Source organism: Crocodylus siamensis, chromosome 5, assembly GCF_052110815.1.
Source record: "Crocodylus siamensis isolate JL-2025a chromosome 5, ASM5211081v1, whole genome shotgun sequence".
Taxonomy (NCBI): domain Eukaryota; kingdom Metazoa; phylum Chordata; order Crocodylia; family Crocodylidae; genus Crocodylus; species Crocodylus siamensis.
The window spans coordinates 190,680,906-190,696,922 of record NC_143399.1 but is presented as its reverse complement, the minus strand read 5'-3'; the positions used below and the strand labels follow the sequence as shown (position 1 = coordinate 190,696,922).

General features: G+C 39.8%; 1 protein-coding gene across 1 annotated transcript in view; it reads right to left on the bottom strand.

Annotated features, from left to right (window-relative positions):
- Positions 1–5,229: 5,229 nt before the first annotated feature.
- The window catches only part of PTPRN2 (protein tyrosine phosphatase receptor type N2), a 1,011,953-nt gene continuing 1,001,165 nt past the window's right edge, over positions 5,230–16,017 (bottom strand). The window contains exons 22-23 of the mRNA XM_090047600.1: positions 12,549–12,622; positions 5,230–6,893 (exon numbers count right to left, since the gene is read on the bottom strand). Of these exons, the coding sequence (XP_089903726.1) occupies positions 6,822–6,893; positions 12,549–12,622 (146 nt within the window). The 3' untranslated portion in view covers positions 5,230–6,821. The remainder of the gene's footprint in view (positions 6,894–12,548; positions 12,623–16,017) is intronic.

Genomic DNA, 16,017 nt, shown 5'->3' with positions numbered 1-16,017 from the left:
TGTGTCCTGTCCCTCTATGAGAAGCATAAGTAGGAAAACCTAGCTTACCTTCTTCTGTACTGTTCATTTTTTTACCTCTACTGTTCCCCCCGATTTATTTTTTCTTTACACTAAACAGGCCTAATCTTTGAATTCTCTCATCCTTCCCAAAAGTCTTTCCGTGCCTCTGATCATATTCCTTCCTAATGCTGGCTCTCTTCTTCATCTGAAAAGGGGGTGAAGTACTCTGTCCTGAGCAGAGCAGCCTGTGTCCAAATTAAGATGGAGAATTTTCTATTGGATGCGCCGAGGCAGACTTCTGTTGCTCTGCTAACAGAGCAAATGTCAAATCTAAAGGCACAGACAGAAGTGACAATTTTCACCCAATCTGGCCCCTGAAAGCACTCTACATCCATGGCCAAACACAAGTGCACAGCTGCAGAGCACTTTAAAAGGGCCCAATCCCATGACAATCTGAACTCTCATTGCACGAGGGTTCAGATGAAGATGGTCCAAAACAGAGCACCTTCACTGACATCTTTTAGTGCAAGCCAGGAGCAGGGCTCCGCTGAAGCAGCTTAGCCCTGCTCCCGGTGCTGCCTTCAGAAAGGGGGAGGTGTGTGGGGAAGGGAGCTGAGGGAGTTTGGTCTGGGGTTTTCCAGCTGGTGCTGGAGGATGGGGCAGATGGATTGGAGGGTGGGGGCAGGGAGGGGAGAAGGGTGGGGCTAGGGGGGAGTGGCTCCAAATTGCAGCTGAATCCCCCAGCCTCCAGGATCCAACAGTGAACATCTGTTGTGTCCAGGGGATTGCTGCAACTAAAAGCTCTTCCTGCAAAGCGCTATGAGTTACAGTCAGGAGCTCCACTTTTGTCTGCACCTTAAGTCTCTAGCCACGTTCTATTTTGCATCACAACAGCCTGAATCACGTGCACGTATGCACAGAAACAGACATTACACTTCTACTGATCAAAAACCCATAACAGAAGTTCAGCACGCAAAACTAGTCTATACCCATAACAGAACAGAAATTCAGCGCACAGATTGGTTTAAAAATGGCAGAACCTGGCCTAAGATTCCCTCCACCCCTACAACCAAAGGTGAGTGTGCATTTTGTTCACTCTCCATCTAAACTACGCCACTTACAGAAAAACACCTAACTTGGATCGAGTTCACCTCAGGCTTTTTGAATGCCTTTACCTAGCCATACATACCTGCATCCTGCCTGCGCCCCCCACACTCCCAATCTCCCCCTACATGACTAAGTTCTTCCCCACGCTGCATCCTCAGAACAGATTCAATACTGCCCAGGTATGTCATAGTTTCCTTTATCACATATCCAGCTTACCTAGGAGAGTGGAGTGGCTATACAAAGAATTGGTGACCTGTTGGTTTTCAGGTTGCCCCATGCACTGCAGGCCAGAGTCCTTCTCATTTACACTTGATGACAATCCACTGGGGTAGATTCTGCTCCACTCGTACAATACATGGACTGTGCAAACTAAGGCTGTGTGTTGTGAGACCAGCAGTGGCAGCCCCGAAGCAGGGGGTAAGAAAACACCTTCCAACACCGGATGACCCCCTCCAACCCCTTTCCTCCCAGCCATCACCATGCTTCTGCCCCAAATAACCCTGGGATTCTGCCAAATAGGATCTCTTTCCTGAGACAGGATCTAGGCTACCCCCCCGCAACACACACACACTTGTGCACCCCCAGTCACCCTAGTGTAAAAATATAACAATGGTCTTTACTAAACCCAGTCTTTTTTTTAAACTCAGTGCCTTTGAGAAGGGGGAGCAGAAAATTACAATTCCATGCCACAATGTCATCTTCTTGCCAGCTCTGCTTCCTTGATTCTTTCAGCATCTCTCCTTCAGACATTTAGTTATTTAATGTAATTAGTAATTAAATTTAGTTACTAGTGTATGAAGGCCACACATACTCATGTTGAAGGTGGCTGCTTCATTTTGGTAGATTCAGTGTGGCTGTTAGGTAAATGCCACAGCAATTTTGAGGTAGTAAAATATGAGTAGTTGGGATGTACTGAATGCAACGCAACCATGGCTCACCCAGAGGTACCAAAAAAGCACCAGACTATATTGCAATATTCATAATACTCCACAGACAATGTGACTTTATTCACAAATGTGATTTTTACAGAGGTAGAACAAAATACTTTGTATAATCTTTTTTGTTTTAATTATATACATATAAAGAATCTAACAGAACTGAATGAACAAGAAAGAAACAAAACATCATTATGCCATCAAATATAGTACAAACAGCATGCATCAGAACATCTTCAAATGAGAGCTTGCTGGTGTATCTTTATTTTTATTTGAATGAAAATGAAGAGTAGTGGAAAAAGCATCATGCTCTGACTAGATTCAGTATGCCAAGGCTTTGTATTTTTTTGTTATATATATATTTTTTATTTTTATTTATTTATTTTTTACAACAAACCAACATTATTTCTTTCTTTACACAATAGTGGGGAAAAACTTTTCACATGCCCAATGTTACTTTAACAGAAAAATATAATAATCAAATATACAAAGAGTACTCCCAGTTAAAAAGCAAAAAATCATAGAAACTGTACAATTTTAAAAAGTGAATTATCACAACTGCTTCCTAAGACTGTATCCTAAACAAATATGCAGGATGAAAATTAAGAGAGCTATTGTTCTGTAACAAAGCTAATCAAATCCTTGTTTTCTATTCCAATAAACAGTTTTCTTAAATGAATGCCTATTCAACTAATTATAAATGGATTGGGTTTTATTAATGTTCTACTTGATTAATAAACCACAAACTCACAAATTATAGGTAATTTTGCTGTCATTTCCCTGGGGGATGTGCTAGGATTTTGTATGCATGTATTTGAGAGAGTTAGAGTTAGGGCTACTGTGATGTGGATTTTTATTTTTTTTTTTAGCCTTTTCATAACAACTGCAGGTAAAGCATGCCTTGTTTTGCTCCTGAACTAGATTTGTGAACTGGATACTTTGCTAAAATTCAGTCTGGCCACAATCCAATTCAAAACTGTTAGATAAAGCTCATGGGAAATGTTAATTCCTATGAAATCAAAGGCAAAACTCCTCTTGACTTCAGTAGAGCAAGGGTTTCACTTTAAGCAGTGGGATTTAGGCAACTATGTTTAGGCGACTAGTGGGAATGAAACTTTTGCTCTCAGAATTTGCTGTGTGGAGGGAGGATGGCAAGTCATAGCATTGTTACTTCAGCGTTGCTACTCCACTGCAGCTTGTCTAGCACCTATAGCCTTTATGAAGATGTTTCCAGCCTAATGGCCTCTCTCTTTCTGTGGCATACCTGGAAAATGTAGGGGTGTTTAGCATGCCTCAATGCTCTCAGCCACTAGATCTCAGCAGTGATGAGTGCGCTTCTCTTAGTCCTTGGCTTAATTTCAATTTTTCTTCATTTTTCCTATTAGATTCTTGGCAATTAAAGTTTCAAATGAACAAATAGCATCCGTAAATTGGATTTTTTTTTTTTATTAAGGCAATGGCCAGTGTCATTATTAAATATTCACTGTTTACTCGTAAACTCCTAGAGGTCAAATTTCAATATCGGACAATTGTTTTTTGTGATGATCTGGTTGCTTTGCAAAATATTGAGACCAGAAGTTTACAGTATTCTATTTTCCCCTATGGCAGATGTTTTGTTGGAACAAACTCAAGGTGAGACCTTTCTTAAATGGACTCAAAATACACACACCGAAGACCTAGGCTACTAGATGTGCAGCAACCAAGTCCGGGCAGGAGGTGCAGTTGAGGTATATGCATGCAGGAAAATGATTGCAAAGTTATTTGGATTAAGTGAACTGTTACCAAAGGCATAAGGAAGTACTCAGCCTGAAAAATAAGTGACGCTTTGCCAATTCTGAGATTCCAGATTGTATCAGGTAGTTTGGAATCTCCTTTGGAGTGGAAAGACATGACATTGCAATTTAACTCAATGGGAAGGAAACACACTTTTTGCTGGTACGTCCAGTCTCTATTATGACTATAGGAAATAGAATTCTTTTTGCCAAATGTTTATGAGAATTAGTTGTCAACACTTCCTACACAAACTGAATTCCTTTGGATGGCTCTGAATGGGGAAAAACAGCAAATCTGATGACCTTTTAATGTTATGCAATGGTCTTTAGACTGCTAGAAAGTGAATCCTGCTTTCAAGGTCATAGTGACTTCCTGACTTCATGGAAAAATCCTACAATATTTATTAAAGATTAAACCAATAGGGTTTAAAATTCAACTCTCTTGGGTACTTTCAATCTAAACAATGCCTCTTTCTGTAGTTTAAGCCATCCTATACTATCCAATTAACAAATGACTATATTCTGAGCTACAAGCCTACAGAAATAGTACAATTCTGTGCTCAGTTTTATAGGGATTTTCTATAAGTATGAGCTCAATAAACTCTTGAACATGAGGGCCAGTATTTTAGCTCAATATTTAGGTACTTCTGAATCAATAGATGTCAACCATATGTTATTATCCTGAAACACATAATGATTAAATATTTATGAAGGAATTGGCTTAAAAATGTGTATTTTTGAATGTTAAACAAAAGTCATAACATTTTGGAAAGGGCTCACATGGTGCTTTACAAAAGCTGGATGAACTGAGAACCATTGACCTTATTTGTTGGGGGTCAATGGGACAGTAAGTACTTTTGAGGATATCAATAAATTGCAGTACAAGGACCTGAACTCCAAAGGTACCTGCAGCCAGTAACAACAGAGTCCCTGCAGTATGAGGCCATTCTATTTGGCAATGGGAAGGTGACATACATGATGCACTAAGTTTGAATCACTGGAAGGTTTGTTTGGCTGTAGCTACATGTGTTTTTAGAAAGCTGCCACATGCTGTTTCCACAGTAAATCTAATTCAAACACTTGCAGATATTGTTCAAACAGATTTCATCTCCCCTGATCTGCAATTCTGTGTTAGCTAAAGTAATAAAAGAATCCTGTTAAACCTAAATTATCAAATGAAAAAGGCAATTTTCTCATTCATACCCCATTAGTTTTTTTAGTTATTGCTAGGAAAGCTCTAAAATGTTTATTCTATAAAATAAACATGTGGCTTAATGTACAGTATGTGTACTTAAGAGGATGATGGCATCTGCAGTAACTGCTTTGCACTGCCGTGGTAATGGGGTATACAAATTAAGCAAGAACATGTACCAAGAAGAGCATACAAAAATATATGTAAGAAGTAACACGTCTGGTGCTTTTTGAAATAGCTCTTTAATTGCTAAGAAGAAATCACCAAATATCAATGCCTACAACACAAAAGTGAGACACGGTAATTGATTCCAATAGGTGACTTTACCTGTTCTAGCAAAACTCTGCAATGTTATTTTTAACTCCGCCTTGAATAGAAATCTATAAAAGACCCTAAAATTAAAACCACTGATATGTTTTGCAATTATGAAATCAAACTTTTAACCTGGCACAAACTACAAGCATACAACATTTTCAGGTAATTTTAGAAAAAGTATAAACTTAAACTACAGATGTAGGGGTAAAATTTTCAAAAGCACCTCAGTACTATTTTCAAAAGGGAATTCGACTGTTAAAAACCTAAACCTCATTCAAAGATACTCTTGGAAATAGGAGCCCATTTGAAAATTGTACCCACAATTCGTTCATTCAAATAAAGCAAAGTGTTTTCTATCAGCAGTTTTCATTCCCGTTAAAAGAATGAATCAACCAAAAATATGGATGCGCTTAAGCAGACATTACATACAAAACCATTTACAGACATATTGCAAAAAAATGGAACCAATGTCTGGATAGAGACAAACTCAATGTGAATCATACAGAGTAGATTGAAAACTGTTGCTTCAGCCATGAATGCCTTGGAGGCATTTACAGAAATCTCTCTTCCGGCCTACACAGACTGGCATAGCACTGGTTTAGAAGGAAAAAATAATGCAAAAATACAAAGAAAAGAGCTTAAATTTCCTCCCCAGTAATCCTGTAAAATCAACTGTTTCCCTAAAAATTCGGACCATTCACCGGGCTGCTAACAGGGGCCTATAACTCAGTTCTTGAGCTTAGGCCTTTTCCTCTCATTTTTGGTTAGGTCAATGGCGCACAATAAGAATTGCTTTGCTCTTTATAACTTGGGTTCCCATTAATGTGACCAACTTGTTCTCCTCGGATGCACTAACTGTGCAGGCCTATTTACTGAGTGCTAAGATTTTCTTCCAGTCATTGCAAAACTGAAAAGTAAACAACAGTTAAGAAAACATCTGCTTGCCAAAGCCCAGCCTGAAGAGGTGCCAGCTCTTTATACAGGAGGCTGGACTTGTGCTTACTAACACCCTCAGCATTGTTTCATGCTCTTGTTTGACACTGTGTGTGAATAATCACAATCCTTTTCAGGTCCCCTGCTCTTCTGATTCAGTCTTTGAGAAGTTACAAAAAATAACAGAACACTGTTTTCTGAGACTATATTGACTGCACTAATTACCCACAATACTGTATATTTGCTAGTAAGAACATGAACGTGTGCTTTCAAAGTGTGAAATTCAGAGCTCCGAGGATGTGAAACAATTTTGATAGAATGCTGTCACTTAATCCGAGGCTTCAATGTATCTTTTTTTTTTAGTTTAAGAAAACCAAAATACAGAATACACATTTTAACTGTTGAAACTTTACTGGCTAAAGAAATTTGTAAGGACCCTATTACTATGTGGTTACAATAGAAGATACACAGTTAATGTCAGGTCATGGTTTCCAACAACATTCACATGGACTGAAGATAAGGAAATGAGGGATGGATCTTCAGGGAACCTCAAGGAGACTGAATTGCTCATTGTGGAAGTGCCTTGAGTATTGCATTCACTTCCTCTGCAACTGCTGTCAATGCAAACTCAAACTGCTCCTGTGGAGAGAATAAATACACCCTCTGAATAATAAAACAGAACATTTCCAAGAAGCCTGCTGCCCTATTCTGCTGTTACACATCCTTCAGATGTTATTAAAGAAATATGAATATGCAGGACAAACTATCCATTCCAGTGGAAAAGAAAATAAATGTTCAGGGATTACTGATGCAATATGCTACATCTGACAGGACACTGCTACTCAGAACCATTGATAGGAAAACAAGAAGTACTTGTTTTTATAGCTGGCTATTCACAGGCAAGGCCACATTTACAATTGCTTGGCCAAAAGGTCCAGGAGCAGTTGACAAGTAGCTATTTCTATGCAATGCAGAGATGAAACTTGTCATCTGTGCGTGACTGACACATGAGGCCAGGCTGCCTCTGGAAAATAGGTGTCTGTTGCTCCTTTAAAACAGCATTTCCAACTGACATCGTGACATCAACTAGATTAAGTCTCACCAACCACTCATATATTTATATCTATATACATACATATACATATACATACATACATATACATATATACATAGAGAGAGAGAGAGAGAGAGAAAGAGAGATTGATATACATCTCTCTTTATATATAGCTCTCTCCCCCATATATAATACACACACACACACACAGGTAACACATCCTTTCTAACATGTCTATATATAAATAGAGAGAGCGAGCGAGCGCGCTATGCATCTATATCTATCTATCGATCTATCTATAGAGAGGGAGAGAGAACTATGACTATTGAAACTACTTTTTCTGCACCCATATCTGGAATAAATGACCAAATATCAGAGAATATTAGATAACTACCTGGTCATTTACAAACTATGCATGTATTTGAAAGGACCTTTTCAGTGCTATTAAGTGTAAAAAATTAACCAACTAACTGCTTCTGTATTGGCTGTTGTTGGAAATTTGCCTTCCAAGTACTAATGGGTGCCTATACACGTGCTCTGATGCATTCTAATTAGAACAGTCTAGCATTGCCACAGCATCATGTGTATAAGACCCTGCAGGGTTAAAAATAGCTGCTGGGGCACTTTAAGCAGAATGGAAGACCAGAAGGAGTCACAGGTATGCAACTACTATTTCAGGCTCCCGTCAAACTGTTGATTTTACTTTCTCCAATTCATATGTTGACCTAATATGTTTCAAAGTGTATTGGGGTTAAAGCAAAGCCTGGAACCGAAAGTGATCATTCAAGAGAACCAGGCACAATGACCTGAAATGCCTGACTAAATGCACAAGAGTGGCAGAAAGGCAAGAGGGAAGCATGAATGGTCATTCAGATGGTTGTGCCATTTCAGAATGAATATAATGAGACCTGTACCTGCCAGATATGTGCCACACTGCATACATAAGAGAAGGATACCCACTGAGGAGAAGCTCAGAAAGGAGAACAAGTACCCTCCTGACAGTCCCACTATTGTCACCCAAATCAGGCTACTGAAGTAAAGTAACTCAAGAATATGAGTACAAAAGTAGGCTTGGAACCAAATCAGTCAGCCTCAGCTGGAAGTAAAAGCAGCTAGGTTACCAACAGAAGCTGCAGGTTGGGGCTGTCCTGAGACTGGCAATATGGGCACTGTGCTCACAGCTTTTTGACTGGAGCATGCTGCTCTTGCACTAGCGATCAAACGCAAGTCGTACAGCTGCTCCTCCTTGTTTGCCAGAGTACAGAGAACATAACAGCAGAATAGGCTGATCTGAGCAAGCATGGGGCTGACAGTAATCTAGCCAAGTTTCAGAGATGATCAGATATCTCTTCCGAGATGTAGGCAGTAAGCTGGAAGAGGGGAGGTTGCTGTCTCAATTATACAGCCACCTAAAATGCTCTTTGTATAATTTTACCAGTTAAATAAGTTCAGGGCTTACAAGCTGAAGTTCTGGTTCCAGAGGTGCAAATACATTTAAGAACACAATTCAACCATTTACAAATACGTCCTAAAAAGCTCATTGGTTCTTTGTGTGCAATACGATAAAAGTGAACACTTGTCTAAACTAAAAAACAAAGCAAAAACAGGTACAACTTCCTCTTCCAACCAACAAGAACAGGGCAAAACTTTATCATGAGCATTGGTCCACTGACTCCGTGCAAAAATGTTATTGTAAGAGAACCTCAGAAACAAGCTAATGTGAAAACCTAACTGTGCCATATATGGTCTCTGGAAGAGAGTTCAAGGGAGCAACTCCATGTTATAACAGCTGAAGATCTGAATTGGAAGACAAATTATCTTACAAAACATATTCCTTAGAATCTAGATTCACAGTCGACTCTAACATATTCCATTGAAAAGGGTGGCACAGAAAGACACACACACACGAGGGGCTGGGTTTCTTTGGTATGGGGTGGTTTTTCACCACCTCTCCCCTCTGCATCCTACCCCTCTAGCCTACGGCTATGCTTAATAAGAGAAGTTGAAGCCACCTACTTTTGCCTGCCTCATACAAGTGCAGCAGTATAACTCAGGGTGGAGGAGAGGGGGTCTGGGGCAGCCGCCCCAGGCACTGATTTTGGGTGAGAGTGGTTTGTACGAGAATAGCTGCCATTACAGTAGCAGCTGAATATGCTGCCACAATCAGCAAGACAGCAGCTAGAACTGCCCCTGGCATGGAGCTGCCCTGTTACACCTCTGTATAGATGTGGTGCATGAAGCTATATTTATGTCTTCTCTTGAAGTGCAAAACAAGTTATTATGGAGGGGTTGATTACAGCATTTCCCCTGACGTCATCACTGATCTTTATAAAGAGAAACACCGGATTACCACCTCGCACATCTTTTGCCTACAACTAAATCTAGATTACACAAACTTTAGTCTTAGCCATTTAAGGGGACCCAGTGAGTTGGGTAGACATGTGTTATGGCTCAGTCCATTAGGGACTGGAGTAGAGAAGAACTTGAACATCCATTTCAAGCTGGACAGGAATTGTGCTACTTGTGTCTATCTTTACTACAGAAGCAAAGTAAATCCTTGTGTTTAGAAAAAGACGACTCAGTATTTAGCTCCAATTCCCAATAAAACCTGAAAAGAAAATCAATCCTGATTATGGATCGTGTATGAGGGACCACAGATCTCTGACTCAATAGTACAGCTTTCAGGAAGACACATAGTAGGGGCAAAGAGAAGGGAAGTAAGACCTGTTCTGACCTCAGATAGTACATTCACTCATTTTTTTTCCTCTTAAATTACCCCACATGCAGCAACTCTGTTTTGCGATCCCCCCTCCAAAACCTCCCAAAACTCCTGTACTGTGCCTATCAAAAATGCAGACTGTAGTTAAAATTTCATTATCATTTGTTATATTTGGTGCTTTTGAATAAAAAATGATTGCTCCTAGCGGACAAAATGTCGCTAACAAATTGTTCCCATGATTATTGAAAATACGGAGCGCTGCCTGCTGGAAACACAAGACATTGCTGAAGGAACTCAGTGCTTATTTTGCCTAGGGACTTCCTGTAATTGGCATTTCTAACCTGACTTTCAATCCATTGTTTTAAATTACTCCAAGAACCTAATATTCCTCATTTGTATTCAGTTGGGAAAGCACATGGGTTTCTTTAAATCCATCCAAAAAAATTCTCTAGGGACTGAACACTGCTAGCATGTAAGCAGATATTGGTAATTTGCAATACAATAGCTTGAATCAGTGATTTGGATGTTTTTGGAAAGATAGTGGTGATGATGGAGGGAATGGGAAGAAAGAAGCAAAATCCTGAGTCAGTTTTTCCATTTTCAAATAATGCATCAGATTTATTTTATTTCTGAAGCTTCTCCAAATAAACGTTTAGAAGGGGGACTGTGTCTCCTTCAATGACATAGCTAAATTTGTTATCAAACCTAGAGTCCATTTTCTTACTCTTTAGTTAAGGAACTGTGTTTTATGTTGCTGGGTGCAGTGAGCTATAATCTAGGTGACCTTAAAACAGGGCAACAGCCAGGGTTAAACAAATATGCCCTGCAAGGCAGGCAGGCGTTTGGACAGAAAGCATAAGAGTTTACATTTTCTCAAGCACTAAATATTTGCTATACTGATTGCTGTAGTTCTCTTTTCATTTCAAAATCATTATCAAAGGAGAATTTGTGAAATCTTACACCTTGCTTGCAGATAAAGATTGGCCAGCTTTGAGTCTTATTATTATTCTACCTCAGCTTAATGAAACGCTACCAACCTTCCCCCTCTCCCTCCCACCAGTTTTTCCAACATAACTGGGAATTAAAAATGAAGGGAGGAATTGGGAGGACTCATTGGTTTCCTAAGAAAAGTTATGAAGCCATGTCTACTCTGAAGTCACTTTCATTTACCAGACGTTTCAGATGGTCACATCACTACCTGTTTAACCAGGGCAGGCTGACCATCACTACATCACCTGCTCTAGGAATCTGAGACAACCACCCACCCTTTCCCCGATGTCTGACTACATAACCAGCAGACACCGGTTTAGGTGGTCTTCCTGTCATGAATGAGATTCTTGAACGTTACACTGCAGCTCCTAACAACTGGCAAGCGAGCATAACCGAAAATCTCTTCCCATCCTTCACTGGTGTTACAATAGCCAGAGCACAAAGATAAACTTGAACTCTGAGATGCATGTAAACAAATATTACTTGTTTTTAGAAGTTCTTGACTGTGTTGACATGGGCAACAAATTATACATTGTAGAAATTATCAAAAATATTATCCTCAGTAATTATATAACAACTTTTTTGCACATCAAGAAATTGGCAAATATGCTGCTTACAGATGCAACCCCCCAACCCCCGCCCAGTGCTTTACTTTCAGCTCGGTGCACCCCCCTGCCAAGCACAGCGTATGCCCAGAAGAGGCACTGCATTCATTTGACTTGGCTCGCTCAACGGTTGTATAGATTGCGTGCTTCAGTGGGACTTTTTGGTGCTTTTATCTAATAGCCAATTGAAACAACTATCAGATAGAAGTGCCAAAAGGCCCTGCTGAAGCACATAATCTATACAGATGCTGGGGAGCTGGGTCAAACTAATGCTTTTCCTCTTCTGGAGAAGCACTGTTTTTTTCTCCCTCCACATCTGCCAGCAGCTATAAGGCTTAACATACCACACCTCAAAGGAAGACAGACAAGAAAGGTGTGTGGTTTCACTTACCATATGTGCAATATATACAGTTTCAGAAATGGGTTTGTACACTGTCATTTCTTTTTAAACAAAGATACTTGACTGGGTTTCCTTCTGAGCTAATTTCTATTAGCCTTTTTTTTTCCCAGCAAAAAGCCTGAATGCAACAGTTAAGTTCTTTAATTACTTGGAGGCTTTTGGTTTTAATAATGCATGCATCATTAACTGCAAATACTATAGGAAAATAATCCATCCCTGAGGATCAGAATGAGAACATTTCTTTTAAGCATATGGCTTTTGTGGACTATAGATTGCCATCTTGACTGTCCTTCATATATGTTAATCAAGATAGATATTGGAGATGTTACAAGAAAGAGCAGTAAACACCGAAGTAGCCTAGATAAATCTTCAGCATGAACAAACTGCAGTTGGTAGAAGGCCAAACAGAGTAATCAGCTAGCGACCCATGTTAAATTAGGTCATACCCTCTCGCTTCTGTCACAAAAACAACTACAGTCAAAGACCTTTAATGTATTTAAAATCCCAGTAGATTTATTGACAGTACCTTTGTCTGGACCATGCCTGGTCTCTGGTCCCTCAAGTGTTCCAGGGTAGCAGCAATATCAATCTCTTTAGCACCTGCAACAAACCACAAATTGGGCTGAGTTCACAGCAGAAGATAATCCATGCTGCATCTGTCAATCTCCTGCTATCAGGTTCCCTTTGGGCTCACAGTCCAATTGAAAATTATTATATCCACCTCTCAGCAGAATTTGCAGCCAGCTGCAATTTTTGTGTTCATATAGAAAAATAAGGGGAAAGAGCATCTTTATTTAGCATCAATTCAACAAAAAACCTGAGAAAAACAAATCCCTAAGAAAGGCCTATATTAACAGTGCAGGGCATATCTGTTAGGAATTGAAAACTCATCTTGGTAGACTTGCAAGCTGACTCAGTGCTAGCACTGCTTGTAATTAAGTTTCTGCAGAATCGGGGCCCTAAGCCTTTACCATTATTAATTCCATGCGTTTAAAGAAGCATTCACTGCAAATCAAATGCGATGCAGCCATTTTAAGCCTTCAAAGCCAATTGCAGTGAAGTTGGCACAGATATAAATAGCACAGGCATCTCTCTTAAAACAGATCGTCTCAGAATCCAACAGCAACTTTTCAAGAATATTCACGTACAAAACACCAAGGAAAGGCAACGGACAACAAAGGCCCTAATGTGGTTTTATTTTGAAAAAAAAGAAAAATCTTAAAAAACAAATCACCAAAGCTATCAGCAAATTGATTTGTAAAGGCCTCCTTGAAAATGCATGTTTGTTAATCTGTATCAGCAGTCAACTTTGGTTCAAACCATGGGCTGATAACTCAGAGAGCGCACAAGGGGAAAATCACCTAGGTTTCACATACCGCAGGAAGATTTATAAGGAAGCGATTTGAAGAGAAAATGACAGGGTTTATTTTAAAGGCAAAACAGAAAGCTCTTGTCAATGAAGTGAAACAGAAGACACTTCTCAACTGCTTGAAGCACAATAAAATATCACACCTCAACCATAGCTGATGCACTGGGAATTTACATATCCACCCATCTTTGCTGCCCCAAACCGTATAAACATCAGTTCTCAGAATCTGCCATTACCTGTCGAACAGAAGCACCTTTGCAACATTGTGGTGGTTTAAAATAAATTAAAATTGACATTCTGCCTGTCCCTACATGCTTGCTTAGTTTTATAGTTTTCAAAGTTTTACTATTACGTTCCTTTGGAACAAAGTTAATCTAAAGTTATGTGCTTTTCAAAACTATATCCATTTTTTTTTTTTTTGGTTGAAGTGCTGGTAGTCACTATGGCTAGAACGCCTCGGAATATTGTACAGCAAGGAACTGTGGGGAGGGAGGCTCAGGCACTATATAAAGGGCAGGCTGCCTTTGTTACCTTCCTTGGAAAATGTCAGCATCAGGCAAAAGTTGATTTTGAATATTTTCCCTTTTTTAATGAACTCCAACTTTTTCAAATCTCATAAATCAACAGTCAGAAGAATCATAAAGTGCAAATGAGGCATTTAGCGCCTTTCTTTTCATGGTGCAGATCACAGAACCGACACGGTGAGCACTTGCACTTACTGATTTATCACCACGCAGGTGCTAGCATGCACAACACTTGATAAGATTACTATGATTCAGCAAGATTCAGCACTTGATAAGATTACCCTGATTACTGTGATTCAGCACATGCTTAATTTTGAGCATGTGAATAATTCTTTTGGACTAGCAAACCTAAGGTTCAAGGGTTTTGCTAAATCCTGGGATGACGTAAGGGCTTGGATCGTCAGGCTTTTTAGGTAGGCTTCAGGGTGTGCATCATTACTAAGCACAAAATAAGTTTACTGACTAAAGACAGAAGATAATGAGGTAGAATCAGACAGATCTCCCCTCACCCGCCCTGATATATTCACTCACGTTGTGGGTCTCAGACGCACACCCAGCTTCTGGCCACGCTTCTGTTCTAATAAGCGAGGGACGGAGGGCAGGGCGAGAGACAGATTGTTTTATTACTTGCATTTTTTTTCAATGTTTGCATACTGCTCTGATACTATGGTGACGAGTGCTGCCTTGTGCCTAGAGACACTGATCAACTGAATATAACATTGTAAAGATAGGCAGCTGTTTTGAAGGGAAAATACCTTGGAGCAAGAAAATTCACAACAGAAGACAATGGCAAAGAGATAACATTAGTGTGATGCAGTAGCTCCCATCATGACCAATCCTTCCCCCCCACCAAGCACACTGCCACACATTTCACAGCTAGGTTCTTACTATGGCTAAAACAACTGAGGTTTAATACAGAAATAATGAGATATATTTAAACTCTTCTGTGACAAGGACTTTTTCTATTAAAAATTATTAGGTGGTTGTTATCTAACTGCAGCTCAGTTCTGCTATGCACGTCAGCTGGGTGGGAAAGCCTACCAGTGGCAGCAAGAGAGAAAGGGGGAGGTTTTCAAAGGCAAAAATGTAAGGTAAGCACCCAAGATGCACTGACAGTCAATGACAGGTCACAGCTTAATCCTCTTTGACCATATCCTTCCTCATTACATTAGTGGCCTGTATGACATATTCAGGGTCATCTCCATCACACTGAGGCATCCTCTTTCCAGCCAGAAACACAGGACAGTGGCCTAATTTTCAGCACTTTTTATCAGGAGATGCACAAAGCTCTGGAGTCAGAGGCGATATCTTGTATCGCCTTTGGCCCAAGAGCTTTGTGTATGTCTTTCTCAGACCAACACTGCTACAGCATAGATCCTTTCTTCATCAGGAAGCAGTCCAAAGGAATTTACATACCCCTGCTATGGAAGGATTTTTGGAAACGACACTGAATTACAGTGGGGGAAAGGGAATTGAAGTGCTAGAGCAAAACCCTGAGAGATGGTAACTGATGTCATCACTTTGCTGAAAGGCTTTTAAAGACTTCTGAAAGCCCTGCACACACAAAGGTGCTGAAAGGCTGGATCAGACCTATACAGACTTGAACTTACGGTTCTAAAAATACTGAAGTATTATAAATGTTCTGCCACCAAACCCTATCCTACAATGATATAGGGAGAAAGCAGATTGCTATCTGTTCTTGCAATGTATATCTTACAGGAAAGGGTTAAAAGTACTGGCCTCATATGGTGTATACAGAAACTGGAAAGAAGAAAGTGAAACGTGCCAAGAAAGCAAGGGGTTTTTTTGGTTTATAGTTTCTACCAACAGCTATTCCTCTGTTGTTACAGTTCTACTGGCTTCCAGAAGTTAAGCTGTGCACAAAAGGTATAAAGAATGGTCTTTTCACCTCTGACTACATTAGACCTCATAGTCAAGATCTTACAGGAAATAAATTTGGTGTCTCCTTCGCCCTACATACCCTTCTAATAAGAGATTTCTTTGCTTGTTTTAAACGTATGTAAGAATATAATTTATTGTGAGATAGAGCAGCTGCTCTAGTAGCAGCAGTAATGTGAAATATGAATTTGTAAAGCATTTTT